We start from the raw sequence: 17,145 nt of genomic DNA, 5'->3' as shown, positions 1-17,145 counted from the left end.
GAATGCATTTGATTGGCCAGAGTCATGTACTGCCAGATGACACTGAATCTTGCTGCAGCAAAAGTTGAAGCAGGTTTAATGTTTATTTGCCAGACTTTACAGCATTTTTTTAGCAGGAGCCTCTGCTGTGCCAATGCAGTGGTCTCGTTGAAATGAATGAATGAGGAGGTTCCCAACTACACTACATGTGTGAGCACAGTCTGAGACTTAACGTGCCTTCAGTTAGGTTAGAAGAAAAAAAAATTCACCCACAGAATATAAAAAGAAAGGCCTGTTGACACAACACCCAAACATCATTGCTGTAAACATGGGGCAGAACAGATCTCCTACCTTGGTTTGGGATCCATTCCTGCTGTCAAGTCAGCGTCACTCCTCAGTTCCGGTAGCTGGACACGCTCTGCTGCATCCTTTCTGCATATGTTGTCTCAGATAGAGTTACATGTTACGTGAAAGAAAGTATTGAACGACAGCCCAACCAAGTGATTGGTGGTTGAAGTGTTTGCTCAGAGGATGAAGTTGTAAAGCAAAGGGACCATGTGGCTGATGCATGGTCAGGTGCTTATTGGTTTTTCCTTGATTACCTACTGCAGAGTCCAAGAGCCAGAGAGTCTCCAAGTCTTCTTGTATTTTATTACTTTATTTGTTTCTGCTTATTTTCTAGCTTCTTTTATATTTATGTTTTTATATTTAGTAGAAGTGGAAGCAGGTGTAGTCGTAGTGTAAGTAGCTTTTGCAATAATAATAGAAGCAGTAGTGCTAATAATCTAACCACTGTTGGTAAAAGTAACAGCAATGACTATATTATATAATAGATTTGTTGTTCTCTCTCATTATTTGTTGTCAATCCAGTGAATTCTGTGGTCACAGGTTAGATAACATGTTGTTGACGCCTTAAATTATATTAACAGTAACATTCATCACTTGTAATCTGTCTGTATTAGATCACCTAAAGACGAACAATAAGACACAAGCAGAAGCAGAGCTGTTTACATAATGTATGTGTGCCTGTGTGTGTGTGTGTGTGTGCAGACTGGTAATCATGTGACCAGGATGTATGAAACTGGCAGAGTTAACAAATCCACCCCTGGTAAACAGAGCAGTTGGCCCCAGTCAGGGGCCTGTCAGTCAGGGATGATTAGCAGACCGACACACTCACCTGCTGTCAACTCAGCTGACAGGGTGGACATTATGTATTTGTCATATATTAGTGTGACCAGATTCACATTACAATATGTCCAACTTCATTTCTGACCAAACTTAATGAACATTCAATACATTTTTTGTCACATTTTGGCTTGTTGACATACAGTCAGAGAATGACGGCATCTCCAAAAGGGAAAATGTGTTTTTGCATTTTCCATCCCTATTTGTGTCATATTGTGTCACATACAGCACACAGCATATTATTCTATTATTATCCCTTATCAGAAATCTGCTTCCTTCTTTCTCAAATGTTAGTAGGATTTCTCCTTACTCCACCTCACACTGTGATATTTCATTACCTGATGTGACCTCATGTTTTTAGATCATTATTACCCTATTACAAAAATGAAACCACTGCCAATATCTCAAGATTTTAGTAGGCTATTACATTTGTACTTACCATGGTATTACCCTGTTGTTCCAATATTATTAACCCATTATTATCTTTTCATTCAGATGTAATGTAAAGTGGTACCCATCCATTTATCCTGTATCTGTCCTACAGGTTATCCTCTTGTGGACCATTCTTCCCCTTGTCAACACTAAATTGCCTCATGGCAAAATATAACTATAGTGTTTCTGAAGCCAAGTACAATAGTCACCACCACAATCTTATATGACTGAACACAGAGCAAAACATTTATTTTTTTCACAGTGACTGGAGCATAAGTGCATTTACAAAAATCTCTATCTAAATCTAAATTCCACGATTCAGTATTTTCTATATGTGAATGACTAATTCGTAATAATTCTAAGACCACAGAGTTAAGTACACATCATTAAATGTGACATCACTTTTCTTTAGCAAGTAACACAGCTTGCAAAATAACCTCAAATTAGATTCTTTAGTCAAAGTCAGTTTAAAAGTCATCTTCAGTTTGCCGCTGTTTTGCAGACACACATGTTACATGTGATGCAGTTCAACACGGGCAGCTTTCCAGTATAACAGCAGTCTTCTATTGGTGACCACTTGGTTATAAAGTGCTCCATGTAGAGAACGGTATTAGAGCTCACAGAGGGGGGTGGGGGTCAGAGTGTTTCTGCTGTCACTTTTCCCTCCCATATTTTCTGTCTGGAACGGGACCGAAACCCATGACTTCTTGGCCAAAATCCTGCTCTGCCGCCTCATAATCTTGTTTTACGTGATCTTGTTGTCTTCAGTCTTAAAGGGATGGTCTCTCATAAATATCTGTAAAAGAAGAAACGAGAAAATTAAAACGAACAGAGGAAATTCTGATACCAAGTTGAACTTTTCTTATTACAATGTGACTAAAACATCATTTTAATCAATGTTTGGAAAAGTTGCCCAAATTTTACCAAAGTTCTTCAGAGTTGAAATTTTGTCGTGTTGCATTATAACTAAAGAACACCATCTAATACCATTTTATACACATTCCCAGCACAAAATCTATGATATGCTCAATATTTACAGCATTTGTAGACACAAGACAAGCACTAAAGCACACAGTCTAATGCTACAGACTGTTTCATCAAGGCTGAAATTCAAAGCTGTGTTCACATCATATCAAAGGAACCGGACAAACTGGGTGGACAAAGGTCTTCACATTGTCTTTTTGTTATATAGCACATTCTGTGATAAATTGAATTGGCCGACTTTAGATAGCAAATGTGAGTACCACTGGAGGAAACTTGTAAAACCGAGCAGGGAAAGCTGCACATCCCACTTGAAAAAAACAGTTTCTCATTGATGGCTGCTGCTTGTATTTGGGGTAAATCTGGTATGATGTAAACCCAGCGTGATGACACACTGACAGAGGTCAAGAAGGATAATGCAGGCTTGGTTTGTGAGGTCTTCAGCCTAACATGTCAATTAAGTTTTGTATTTGAGAATACAATATCACAACAGGGTCTATTTAGTAGCTGTTGAGCTTTTGGTTTTATGGCATGATCCTCATCAGCATATGGAGTTTGCCCAGTCCTTATGTTTTAAATGACTGTGAATGATATGAAGACATGCCAATAGGGCAAACTCTGTTTGCTGATGAAGATCAGGTAATATGATTTAAAGTTTCATAAGAACTACTAAATGGAATTTGTGATGAGGTTGTTTCCTCAACTGCAATTTTCCAAAGTCAGATGAAGTTTGAATTTCAACTTTTGCATAAGCTCTGTTCTGTTTATTTTATGAAGAAATTTTCAAATACATAGAAAAGAAAAATATTTTGAGGAAGCAGGACAAGGCAACATTAGGAGACTGGTACAGCTGACATGTCAGGCTAGAAGATGCTTTTCCAAGTAACATCCAGGCAACTACACAGGTGACTAGATATAAACAAACTAAACTAAATCAATCCATCCTTGGACTTCACTTTTACTCTCAAAGCACAAACCACTTTAATGTCAATAATTAATTTTGACATGAATGTCAGGTGAGGAATCAGACTAAATTTTTTGTCACATCCTCAGTGCAAAAGAAATTTGTTATTTTACTCTCACATTAGTCACATTTTTTCTTCACTCATCATTAACGTGTTGATCTGGTAATGAGAACTATCCCTAGATGTCAGCACACTACTTAACCAGAGATGGCTGGACATGGTACAACATTGGATTCACTGCCTTGTTGAGGTCAGTGTTGCCCATTGTAAGTGTTAAATTATTATATGTTACACTGACAAGAAAATTACAGATGAACCACCACAGGCAGCAGTGGCTTGAAGAAAAAAGTGAAGATGCAAGCTAAGACAGGCAACCAGCAGCAGAATTAGCTTGGGTTTCCTACCTGAGGTGTGCTGGCTAAGAGGTGCTGGTGGCATGGTGGTTTCAGAGGAGAGACTGCAGTATGAAGACATTGGCTGACTGATGAAAGAGGTACGTTTAGGAGAAAGTGTGGAGGGTTGGTGTTGGACTTCAGACAACGTAGGGGAAGGGGTGAACGGCTGATTGGTGGGAAGTTCAGACGAGGTTTTGGAAGATTTGCTTGGCTGTTTGGTAGGATGACAGGATTTTGGTAGAGGTACAGTAACTGAGATTTTAAAGCTGGAGTGGAAGTTTAAGGATGGTTAGATGGTAGAAGCAAAAGGGTTTAGGGTACCATCCAAAGCATATGGTTGGTATGTTTTAGAGAAGAAGGTTTCAGTCTGATTTATAGAAGGGTAGACGGTTATAGAGAAAGCCTTTGTCGATTTTGCAGGAGGTACCTTAGGGAAACATGGTTAATTTTCTTTGATGCTCCAGAGGGGAATTTTAAAGTAGCTGTAAGGCTGTTGGTAAGAGCTTGCCGTTCCGAATGTGGTCTCTGATGAGGTGTTTGGTTTATAATGAAGGAGCAGAGGGTTTTAGAAAGGATGGTTAGTTGCTCAGAAGGTTTCAGAGGAGGCTTCAAAGGAGGTTGATCTTGGAGGAGCAGATTGTTTCAGGTGAGGAGCATAAAAGGGGCAGCTGAAAGAATCAGGAGATTTCAGAGAGGGAGGAAACTGGAACCACAAAATGTCACAGGAAAAGAAGACAGACCCCCGTCTTTAGGAGAAGGAGAGGTTGGATGAAGAATAGTTTGGGAAACATTAGCGTTGACAGGAGAAGGGTGGAGCATAGATCGCCAGAAGCAGCAGGAAGCTTCGAGGATTTGAAGGCAGATGGGTGGGTGGACAGATAACCGAGGGACTGAGAAACAGACAAAGGGGTGGATGGAAGGGTTGGATTTAGGAGTACAGTGCATCAATACCTGCAGGAGTGAGGACCAGGGCTTGTAGGAGGTCAGATAAAGAAACAATCCCTCTCACCACATCGTCCCTGTCAACCAACACCAAACGATGCACCTGACGAAATAAAACCACAGGATTTACAACAGAATGATCATCATTATTTACAAGTTGTAGTGCACAGTGGAGGTGAGAAGTAAAAACAAAAATTAAAAATTATAAAACCAATTAAACATTAGTGAAATTAAAAGCTTTCACTGCAGAGGTTGCATAGGGTTACAGCCAAAGTGCTTCCAAAGGCTCCTATGTATAGAAACTACAGTGGATCTCTGTGGAATTAAATCAGCCTGACAGAAAGAATTAAACATGTGTTATGTACGTTTAGTCTGTGACAGTATCCTAGCTTATGCCTAACCTACTTTTAGCTAAGATATGACAGTCAGACTGTAATGCATGTGTATTACCTCAGCCTTTGCAATGCGATCAATGATAGTTTCCAAAGTTTCATGAGGGTAACACTTGAGGACTCCTTCCACCATGCAGGCTCTGGAAGTGATGGCCTCCCACATTGTCATGTTCAAGTTGTTGTAGTTTTTCTGGGCTGCAAGATTCTGAATGATGGGGAAAAAAAGAGAAAACAACATTATTGCAACCAGCAGTTGGTTTCAGTTGAATATTTTGTTTTTAGTAGCAACACCTAGTGACATGGTTCCATAACAATTTTACTGACATTGTTACATCCACTGTTTTGTCAGATTTAAATCTGAAAGCATCTTTTATTTAATCTTTAAAGTACCTTTATGGACCAATCGTCTATAGATACTTTATATCAGTTTTGTTTTAGTGCTGCCCGAGCCAGCAATTTTGAACATTATGGGTAGCAGTTAATTTATGTTTGGATTTATGGATTCTGTGTAAATGGTAAAAGGATAATTTGGGGATTTAAAATAGTTCTTTCACTGTTGAGACTTTTATTTTGATAAATAAATGCCGTTGTGAATTTGGTTTTCTTTCTGGATTGTACAAATTCATTAGTGTAATCGACAAGCAATCACACAATGTTTTCTATTTATCATTATTATTATTATTATATATGCTATTGCTACATAGCCAACATTAGCATTAATAGCTGTTTACATACCAGTCTTGCCAAGAACTTCGGCCATTGTTGCATTTACAACACAAGAGATTATAATGCATATTCTGAGCAGCACTACTTCTTAAGGGCAGACTGGACGCTGCAGTGATTCTGTGTCGGAAAGTGACGACGGTCAGTGATGGTCCAAACCATCCTTCTAACTTCATTAGAAGAAAAAAAGTGATACAAATAAAAACAAAACAAGAGGGTTGCTTTCCCGCGCTGGAGACAGCTGAGTAAAGGAGTGAAGTTTGATGCTGAACTTTAAATGTTTCTTCTAGACCGGTAATTAAACAGCTGTTGCTCCTAATGCTAATGTTAGCTGCGTAACAATAACAAACTTACAAATAGTTCCTTTAAACTTGGATCTTCAGGTAGTTTACTGTAGAGACAAAATATTGCCAGATTTTATGTGTTTAGTCAGGAGTAGAGTCTAGGCTTTTCACCATTAGCTGTATACAATCTTCATACTCGTAATTCTTTAATACTCTGCTATTCATGTTTTTAATGCTGATTCTTTCAAATAGCTCTTTTAAGCATGAAGATTTACATTTCTGTTATTGTCTCAGCTAACAGAGTTGCAGTGATAAAGATTAATAAATTAACGTACAATGACATCAAACCTCGAGTACAGCGCCACCACTTTACCTAGAGAGAGACAGAGAAAGTCATACAGACAATAGATGGTACAGACAGACAAAATATATAGACGGACAGCAGAATTATTTATTGGATATTACTATGCATAAAAGAAAGTCAACCTTTGAAAGAAATCACAAGGTAGGCTGGTAATCTGTAACACCAGACCACACACACAAGAAAAAATAATCCAGTGCATTAGGGTTAGGTGTTCAACTTTTAAACACATAACTCTTAAGTAAAAAAATAAATACAGTGGATACATGCTGATTCTAATAGATAAAATGACCACATTTCCAAGTGAATTAAAGCAGCAAATATCAGTGTAATGCAGGACAACCTTGCTTATTGACCACAGGCAGAGCTGACACTCTTCTCTCTACAAAAATGGTCAGAGCTTCAAACACAGACGCTGATTCCTGGACTGTCGCAATCTCTTTAAAGGTACCGATCCCCACTTCACTGATCCGCTTTTGAAGAAACCTGGGTTTAGGAATCATGGATCCCTCGGGGAGAAAATAATAAATGTTGATTTCATTAAATCCAAATCGTGTAATGAAGATCTTTGTCTAGAACACAGATGGAAAGAAATGAAACTGATTCACAACATGTTGTCTTGTACAAGTCTAGGTATGTCTGTAAACTTACGAAGATGTGGAGGAACTTGAGGATGCGTTTGTGAGTGAGGATGTGGAGGACGTTTCCTGACGCTGGGTCGATGACCGGTAGCCGGTGGATCTTATTCTTCAGCAGGGAATAGATGGCGTCAAACAGGCTGAGGAGATGAGAAGACTTGTGATTAGGATTTTATTGATCACAACTGAGGATTGTCAAGTGGATAAACAAGACACATTATGGGTGACCGTTGGTCTGCCTTGACTCTCCGTTTAAATGGGTGATGCAGCAGGACAATGCCCCTAAACATCGATGTAAATCTACTACAGAATGAAGAAGAGCAAATTCAGCTTTTGGAGTGGTCCAGAGGCCAGATTTCAACCCAGTATGGAATGAATGAATGCTCTTCATGACAAATATCTTAAGACACAGTTCTGTAGGAAAATTCCAACATAATTTCCAGGGATGTCTTCACCTGCAGTCAGGAGTGATGCTAATCAGTCTGTTAACCGAATATTGGAGATAGATCTCTGCAAAGAGAGAGACACACAACTTACTAACAACAAAAAGCGAAGGCAGATGATTTTAAAGAAATATAATCTTCGTTATTTTAATTAACGCTGTTGAGATGGTTGTGTTTTACCTCTCCACGTCTCTATCTTGTGCTCTTCCAGCTCATAGATCTGAACCTGAACAAAAAACAAACATCTCACATCCAGCGGGGATAGTGCTCATCCTGAGCAGGCATCCTCATCATCATCCTCATCATCATCATCCTCATCATCGTCATCATCAGTCTAATAAACATTTAGCAATGATGTGTAGTGTTTACTACTGATTTTCTGTTTTTTCTCTGTATTACTAAATAATCTGACATGTGGCATCATTGTGATGCGTCGCATGTCACTTACAGGCCTCACATCTTTATTTGCTACGAATGCTTAATCCAAAGGTCACAATATGATTCACAGCTCACCAGAGGAGACTTGTAGTAGCGATGGAGTATGTTGATGAAGTCAGTGATGGTCAGCATACCTGCACACACAATGCAAACATCAAACATGGATTTATCAGCTGTCCATTATGAGGCAAACAAGAGTCAATTATATCTTTCAAAGTTTCCTCTTTATGACAAGAAAAGGTTTTCAACCTTAAGTGAAGAGAAAAGTTGGTCTCAAATTGTTGTACTGGATTTCATGCAATAAAGAAGAGCAGGTGTTCATTTTTTAATTTTTTTTTTTTTTTTCTCAGCACCTGCGTAAGACAGATGTGCATGTGTTTGCACACTAGTTCTTTGGAAATGACCAGAGCAGTAAACCTTTAGTTACCTTGTGAATTATTAATCTTCCCTTTCAGGAGCAAAGGTGGAATAGAATGAAAGTTATTAGTGCCACAAAACCTCTGTTCAGCGGGGGTGGATGGATCCAAAAAGTACGTGACCAAACACAGGAGACTGTTGATTGTTGCCAAAGCCTAAACAAACCCTGACCATAATGGTGGCAGGTCAGTGGAGGTGGCTACACCAGCGTCTGATGACACGTGAGTGCTTCTTGACTGATGATCCAAATCATTGGTGCTCAGTCCTTGGGCAAGATATTGAAAATCAATTTCCCTCCAGTGATGCACCATTGGTGTGTGAGTGTTATAGAAGCAATATACAGTGCCTTGAAAAAGTATTCATACCCCTTGAATTTTTTCACATTTTGTGACCTTACAGTCACAAACTTTAATGTATTTTGTTGAGATTTTATGTCATAAACCAACACAAAGTAACACATAATTGTGAAGTGGAATGAAAATGATATATGGTTTTCAAAATTTTAGTCTGATGAATACAAATACAATGTAAATACAATCCAGTGCAATCAGTTGCGTTCAGAAGTCACCTAATTAGTAAATAGTGTCCACCTGTGTGTAATTTACTCTCAGTGTAAATCCACCTGTTCTGTGAAGGCCTCAGTGGTTTGTTAGAGAACACTAGTGAACAACAGCATCATGAAGACCAAGGAACTCACCAGACAGGTCATGGATAAAGTTGTGGAGAAGTTTAAAGCGGGGTTAGGTTATAAAAAAATATCCCAAGCTTCGAACATCTCAAGGTGCACCGTTCAATCCATCATCCAAAAATGGAAAAAGTATGGCACAACTGCAAACCTACCAAGACATGGTCGTCCACCTAAACTGACAGAGCGAGCGAGGAGAGCAGTGGTCAGAGAAGCAGCCAAGAGGCCCATGGTCACTTTGGAGGAGCTGCAGAAATCCACAGCTCAGGTGGGAGAATCTGTCCACAGGACAACTATAAGTCGTGCACTTCACAAATCTGGCCTTCATGGAAGAGTGGCAAGAAGAAAGCCATTATTGAAAGAAAGGCATAAGAAGTCCCGTTTGCAGTTTGCCACAAGCTATGTAGGGGACACCACAAACATGTGGAAGAAGGTGCTTTGGTCAGATGAGACCAAAGTTGAACTTTTTGGCCTAAATGCAAAGTGCTATGTTTGGCGGAAAACTAACACTGCTCATCACCCTGAACACACCATCCCCACTGTGAAACATGGTGGTGGCAACATCATGCTGTGGGGGTGCTTTTCTTCAGCAGGGACAGGGAAGCTGGTCAGAGTTGATGGGAAGATGGATGGAGCTAAATACAGGGCAATCCTGGAAGAAAACCTGTTGGAGGCTGCAAAAGACTTGAGACTGGGAAGGAGATTCATCTTCCAGCAAGACAATGACCCTAAACATAAAGCCAGAGCTACAATGGAATGGTTAAAATCAAAGAATATTCATGTGTTAGAATGGCCCAGTCAAAGTCCAGACCTAAATCCCATTGAGCATCTGTGGCAAGACTTGAAAATGGCTGTTCACAGACGCTCTCCAGCCCATCTGGTTGAGCTTGAGCGATTTTGCAAAGAAGAATGGGCAAAGATTTCAGTGTCTAGATGTGCAAAGCTGGTGGAGACATACCCCAAAAGGCTCGCAGCTGTAATTGCAGCGAAAGGTGGCTCTACAAAGTATTGACGCAGGGGGGCTGAATACATATGCACACCACATTTTTCAGATTTTTATTTGCTTAAAATTTTGAAAACCATGTAGCATTTCCGTTCCAATTTACAATTATGTGCTACTTTGTGTTGGTTTATCAAATAAAATCTCAATAAAAAAATATTTAAGTTTGTGGTTGTAAGGTGGCAAAATGTGAAAAAGGTCAAGGGGTATGAATACTTTTCTTTTTTAAGGCAATGTATAAATGTGTATGTGAATGTGAATCATAATGTAAAGTACATCTTAAAACTGACCTAACTCAGACAACGTAGAGCTGAGCCTGGGGTCTCTTTAAAGGACTGTGATTCAGTGGATACATTCTTAACATAACTTCTCCTTTGGCACCACCCTCAAGCCAAACTTTAGATTGCTGCCTGCTAGTGGATCTGAGCATATCCCCATTTTTTTCATTATGCAACATTTTAGTTTTCTGTGTGTAAGAAGTATTATAACCTCACCAGGCTTGTGGTGTGACTTCAGGTTGGCAGTCTAAGACTAGTGCACCTGCATTTGATATGCACGTTTATGGCTGTTGCCGTTTTAATTACAAGCAGAAAATGAGCAGACCTGGTCTGAATGTCATGATGAACAGCTCTGTGTGTTAAGTGACAGTGTTTGTAACGCAGCACAAATGTTATGTGGTTGACCTGCTTTCCTCTAAATGTTAGTACACGAACTGGGTCAGCATCATATGAAACCCCTGATCCACAGTGAAGAAACCTGAACCCTCAGACCCGAAGGAACACAGCATACACACTTGAACATTTTGAACTTGTCTACTATTTCGGTAACAAGGGAATTGTGTTCAGTATCATATTAGCTTTGAATGTTTGCTGTGTGAGCTGCCTCAACTAAAACTTTATTAATCAGCCCCAGACAGTACAGAACTAAGCTGCCAGGATCCAAAAGAAGTGACCACATTGCACCAGTTTGAGCATCTTTGCTTTGGCTCCCACTATGCTTTAAGGATTGATTTTAAGATCCAACCATAAACTGTTGGATAAAGCTCTTCATGGCCGATCTCCATGTTACATATCTGACCTCTTAATAGAATATGAAGCAGTTTGTAGCCTGAGATCTTCGGGCAGAGGTCCTTCAGTCGTTTCAGATGTGCGGCTGAAAAACTAGAGGTGACAGAGTGTTCGCAGCCACAACCCCCCAAACTCTGCAACAAGCAGCCTGAGATAACCAGGTCAGCAGAAGCAGTGACCTCTTTTAAATCTCTTCTTAAAACATACTTTTAACAAATAGCTTCTCCTGATTTTACTTCATTTTACTGATTACCACGATTTCTTGATTGTAGTAGATTAGTCATTGATTTTCACTGACTGCCCTTTTGTCTGGGACGCTGCACTTGGAGGAAAATAGTGTAATTGTTTTTTATGATATGCTTGTTTTAACTCTGTTGCCTTGTCTCACCTGTTTTATCTTATTTTGCTGCTCTGTGTAAAGCATTTTGTAACATGGGGCTGGAAAAGTGATCTTATAACTAAAGATTTTTATTAAATCCTGGTTTACTTAAGCCTGGCTTATTCTGTTGAATGAAAAACAGATCATATAAACAGGGACGTCCTACACTCAGGCTTAGATTGTATTTAAACAGAGTTTTTCATGGTTTCCAGCACTGTGTTGAACTGAATCACAGAAAACACTGTGTTAAATGAACGTCCTCTTATAATCTTGAAGTGACACAGACAGAAGCTCTGAAAAAATGTCCCAAACATCTACAGTGAAAACCAGTGACTAACACTTCATATCTGATTGAAATCATTTTGTTTCAATGTTTCATTTCAAAAGAAAACTGAGACAAAGCAGTAACCTACTGTACATCAGGGCTGAGCAGGCAGCTGAATGTTAGCACTTTCAGTCACCAGTGAGGGGAGCTCCAGTGCAAAAAGCTTGTGATCACTGATTCACTCAGATCATTTATATATTGACACCTCTAATGTGTGTATGCAGCAGAGATGTAGACCGAGGGCTCACCCACAAAACACTTAAGCTTGTTGTCCCACAGCGGCGCTGCCCTCACACCGTTAGCCACCAGAGCAAAGAAAGCCTTCTTCACCTGGCAAAAATACACACAAAGTTTTTCAGTAATTACAGACCAAAACTTTTCATGCAATTTGAGCAGTTGTGGGGTTTTTTGGGGGGTGGGGGTGGGGGGGTCAAAAGAAGGAATTTGTATTTCAAAAACAAAAGGTCCCGTACCTGTAGCGTTGTGTCAAAGATGACCAGTTTGGAGCTGGTGGGGATGGCATCATAGCAGCAGTGGCTCTTCATGAAGTTTGTGTATATGAAGGTGTCGGGGTCTGTGCCTGCGGGGGGCACAAGCGCAGCTGTTGCATGTGCACCTGTAAATAAAGAATTAAAAACATAATGTACAGCACACTGGTAACAAGAGATGAAATAATCTCAAAAACAAATCTCAGCAACCTTTTTTTTCCTCAATAATCTTTAGAAATGTGGGGTTTTTGTATTTAATACGAGCTTCAGCATCTTGTTTTCATGATGAAGTCAGTCAGGCTGGAGTTTGTTTTGTTGGCTGTGACAACATGAGCAATACCTGACTGTTTATGATGGATGCCCCTTACCGCACAACTGCAACATACTCTGCAATAGCAGGAGCAGTAGAGGCTACAGAGGTAGTAGTAGCGGAGGAATAATGGGTATCAAAAAAACAAAAATCATCTCTCCCTTACCTCTGCTCTTCATTGAAAGAACATCTTCCTCCTCATCCTCATCCTGGTCCATCTCGAATAACGGGACCTGGAGGAAGAGGTAAATCAGACTGAGAACCTGTCCTCTATGATTTAACACTTGCAGCTAAACAAGTCTCAACTGTATCCTGGCAGACGCTGGAGACATATAGTTGGAACAGGCTGCATTGAAAACATTTGTTGTAGAAGCAGCTGCAAGGAGTGTCTACAGGTTTGCTGCTGTTTGGTGAGGCACCGGGCCAAGAACTTGCTGGTCGTGGTCTCAAATGGTAATTAAGATGCTGGAGATGGTTGGACTGTATATTCTTTGGGTTAAATTTGACCTGAAGTCTTCACACTCTGACAGAGCCGGGGGTTCAGTGAGGTGACGACATTCTGTGTGAATCACAACTTTTCTGACATGAGTTTAAATCTGGCAGAGGTCATCCAGCATGCAAAGTTCACAGAGTGAACTGTCTGAAAGTGTCACGCTCCAGTCACTACAGAGGCAGCTCTCGTGGGTTGAGGTTGCCCTGAAGCTGATGTCACTTCAGAGAGATATAAGAAAAAATCGAAACAATGAAGCCAGGTTCAAATGTACAGAAGCCGAAAAAGGCCATCCTCACAACTATTTTTTTATAGTGAACAAAGCTCATTATCTCGAGATAACAGCATATAATCACAAGAAAACTAATTTTTGTTATCCTGAGTTAACGATATATTTTCAGGAGAAGACGATTATATGTTATCCCAAGATAACAGGATAAAATAATTTTTTGTTTTCTCGTGATATTATCCCATTATCTGGAGATAACAGAGTTTTGGAGTTTTGGAGTTTTGTTATGTCAAGACAATGAAATAATAATCCTCTTGTCTTGAGAAAACAAACGATTGTTTTCTCCTGATAATATGTCATTATCTCGAGATAACAAAGCTCATCAAAAAATATTTGAGTGTGGCTTTTGTCAGCTTCCATTCAACGCAAGAGAATATGAGCCATCTTAAGAGATTTCACAATAACACCTAGTAAATATCTCCATGAACACTGGCTTTTTGCAGTTTCTTTGCAGAAATTTGCAAAGATGCAGATGCATATTTAAACTTTGTGTTTGGCAGCAAACAACCATTCTCAAGATAATTGTTTTAAAAAGCTTGATACGAATAGAAAATATGGGCAAAACTGAACATGAGAAAATGAGGAACATAGAATGAACAGGATGATTAAACAGTAATGAAATCAAAATCTAAATTTCAGAGGCTCTGTTGACAACTCACAGCTTAACAGCTACAAAATTAGCATCAGCGTAGCCACACACACACTTTGTTTAGGCACCACACACAGATACCCCAGCAGCAGACCCGTACATGGTTGAGTTGCACAACATATCAGGGACATTTTTATTCACTACAGTGTGTTATGATAAAATATCTATATTTATTACGTCACTGGGTTCAGTGTAAATCAAGAAACAGTAGTAAAAACTTTGGTGCGTCATAACTGGGTGAAAAGCACTGACTGCAGTCTGTTTAATGGCTGTTTTTGATTTGTATGTGGCCATTGAACGAGCTTTGAGCAGCAGATAAATAATAAAACACCTTCTTTCTCTGCACCTTTTGAATGGTTACATCTGTTACACTAATCAGGTACAAATACTGGTTCCATAGGTGAAGGTTACATACAGGTCCTTGATTATCATTAGATTATCAGAAATTAATCTGTAGTGTATTTATCTGTGCATCATTTAGCATGTATTTTATATATTATAATGTGTTGTCAATATTGTCATTATATGAAGCCTTAAAGTGCCCTGTGAATGACATATCAAGTGATGCAAAAAAAAAAAGATTTAACTTTAAGGTCTTGTTTAGAGCTGCAGGTTGTGTTGTTTCTCAGTTTTTGTGTAACTTTTGGTTGACTTTACTGCTACTAAACTCAGTGGACAATGAGCAAGTACAACAGAAAAATCAAGTTGTAATTTGACTCCACATTACTTTTAGTTTGCAAATAAGTGGCTTGATTAAACTGGGGCGGCATGGTGGTTTGCACTGTCGCCTCACGGTGAGAAGGTTCTTGGTTCAAACCCATGTGGAGTTTGTATGTTCTCCCTGTGTCTGTGTGGGTTCCCTCCGGGTTCTCCGGCTTCCTCCCACAGTACAAAGACATGCACTTTAGGTTAATTGGAGATTTTGGATTGCCATAGGTGAGAATGTGAACGTAACTGCTTTGTCTCGATATGTCAGCCCTGTGATATACTGGCGATACCCCAGTGTCGGTTGGGCTCCAGCCTCCCATGACCCCTGATAAGTGATATAGCTAAGAGATGGATGGATTGCATTAAACCGGATTTGTCTCTGAAGGTCATGTGTTTTGGCAACAGTATCTCAGCTCCCATGTCCACAACCTCAACAATAACATTGATGGGTCCCTTACTGCATATATATATATATATATATATATATATATATACATACATACATACATACAAATATCAGAACTAATGTGAAACAAGACCAAAGTTGTAAAACTATTTTTTTCCACACTTTGTTCTAATGTCCATGTCAAGTACACTGACCTGGAAATATTTGGTACTTAAGGCATTAAGTACCAAATAACTTTTATCTATGACCTCACTGGTTTAATAGGAAGCTTAAGGGCCACTTATGAATACATTTGAACCCCTGCTCAAGATTTCAGCATTAGTTAACATTCTGCATCCTGTCTGCACCCAGTTCTGATGATTGGTGATTTGCCTGTGGGTGAATCTGGAGTTCATCCATGTAAACATGCAGAAAGGTTGTGAATGTGCTTCACTTTAAAAGGTAAACATTAACAGGTGATACAAAATTTTTTTTTAAAAACTGTTGCTTAAGGTGCTAAGAACTGGCTGCTGGGACTAGCACCGTAAAACTAGACCTAGTGTTATAGTCTTTGGAGCTTCTCAGTTATAAAGTCATGTTCAAACACACACAGGCGAACAACAGAAGTGCAGAGACCAGACAGAGTAGGAGCCTTACCTCCGGAAGAGGCTCCATGCCTGGGGAAGAGGAGCAGGACATCTGCCTCTGTGGAACCAGACCCACCGGTGAAAACCTGGGCATCAAAACAAAAGACTGCAACACTCTGACAAGCTGTCCACCTGAAACATCTGTGAAGATCTGCAACCATGTCAGATAAAGAAGTGATGAAAGAGTCCAGGCATGGTGAAGAAGACGGAGGAGGAGAGGAGGGGAAGGAGGAAGAACAAAGGACAAAGGCAGACAAGGGAATCAGTGCACCACCAACCAGCTTCAGACAGCTGGATCTGAATGTCTGGGAAAGACTGAGGTCTAAATCTGGACTAAAGGGTGAGAGGCCTGTGGCATTCACAGAGGGAGGGAGAGTGGGAGGGGAAACATGTACAGGGAGGGGAGGAGGCTTGGAACAGACAGAGAAACTATATGTTCGTGTGGTGACAGACATTACAAATACCTCTTTAATGTCCGTAGTGAGAACCTCGGGCGGCAGAATCATTTACATTTGGAGAGAAGAACAAAGAGGAGAAACCACTTCTCTGTCCGTTAATCTTCTAACAGTGGACACGACAGAGCTGAATCCTCATCCTGTCTGACAGACCTGAGGGAAATGTCTCCAAACACTGAGCATTTGCATGGGAAAATGTTCAAGTTCAAATGTGCAATCTGCAATCATGAAATGTATGCATGATAAGTAGCTAATGAGCTACAACATGCAAAACCACATGAACCTTCCTAAATACAGTCATACAAATAATCATAGTGGGTTAAAGGTAAAATAAATACACCCTGCAAAAATACACTTTAGGCAAGAACGGTTCAGGTGTGTTCTACCTGGCTAAATATCAAATACATCTTTATTTCCATCATAGGTCAGTGCATTATAGGTGGCCAATAACTAAGTGGGTATAAATATAAATATTAATTTAATATTAACACAAAAACACAAGTGTACAACAGCAAGCAGCTGGCCTTTCCCTTTAAACCCGCAAGAAGTGATTTTTGTTTTGGCCACTTGTGACATCATAAGCTACAACACAACACTGACAAATACTCTAATAATTTTGCCATCACTTTACACATCTAGCAGACATAGAGCATTAATATCATTAACTTAAAGCTGTGTTTCTGGACACCTGAT

General features: G+C 39.7%; 1 protein-coding gene across 3 annotated transcripts; it reads right to left on the bottom strand.

Moving 5' to 3' along the window:
• Positions 1–1,815: 1,815 nt before the first annotated feature.
• On the bottom strand, positions 1,816–16,353 carry prkag3b (protein kinase, AMP-activated, gamma 3b non-catalytic subunit). Of its 3 annotated transcripts, XR_011691604.1 has the most exons (14): positions 16,008–16,322; positions 12,996–13,062; positions 12,505–12,647; positions 12,280–12,361; positions 8,234–8,292; positions 7,901–7,946; positions 7,733–7,787; positions 7,291–7,417; positions 6,983–7,148; positions 6,614–6,651; positions 5,330–5,476; positions 4,889–4,982; positions 3,947–4,605; positions 1,816–2,392 (listed from the first exon to the last, which is right to left on the bottom strand). XR_011691604.1 is itself a non-coding variant. In XM_071482513.1 (13 exons), exons 1-13 carry the CDS (start codon positions 16,089–16,091, stop codon positions 2,367–2,369), a joined length of 1,134 nt encoding a protein of 377 aa, XP_071338614.1. In that variant the 5' UTR covers positions 16,092–16,353; the 3' UTR covers positions 1,816–2,366. The 3 variants fall into 3 exon arrangements, 1 of the variants encoding a protein (XP_071338614.1); XR_011691605.1 differs by having other exon boundaries at positions 3,947–4,982; XM_071482513.1 differs by lacking the exon at positions 3,947–4,605 and having other exon boundaries at positions 16,008–16,353.
• Between the last annotated feature and the right edge of the window lie 792 nt (positions 16,354–17,145).

This window comes from Trachinotus anak, unplaced genomic scaffold (genome assembly GCF_046630095.1).
Source record: "Trachinotus anak isolate AG129_WGS33_773 ecotype Australia unplaced genomic scaffold, CSIRO_AGI_Tana_v1 ptg000001l, whole genome shotgun sequence".
Lineage (NCBI taxonomy): Eukaryota > Metazoa > Chordata > Actinopteri > Carangiformes > Carangidae > Trachinotus > Trachinotus anak.
This window is presented reverse-complemented; position numbering and strand designations above follow the sequence as displayed.

Bases quoted from the DNA above. Each gene is read 5' to 3' on its own strand.
- prkag3b (XM_071482513.1), bottom strand. From the start codon at position 16,091: ATGCCCAGGTTTTCACCGGTGGGTCTGGTTCCACAGAGGCAGATGTCC. The intron at 13,063-16,007 runs GTAAGGCTCCTA...CTCTTCCTCCAG, and splicing joins GCATGGAGCCTCTTCCGGAG to GTCCCGTTATTCGAGATGGA. The intron at 12,648-12,995 runs GTAAGGGAGAGA...CTTTATTTACAG, and splicing joins TCTTTCAATGAAGAGCAGAG to GTGCACATGCAACAGCTGCG.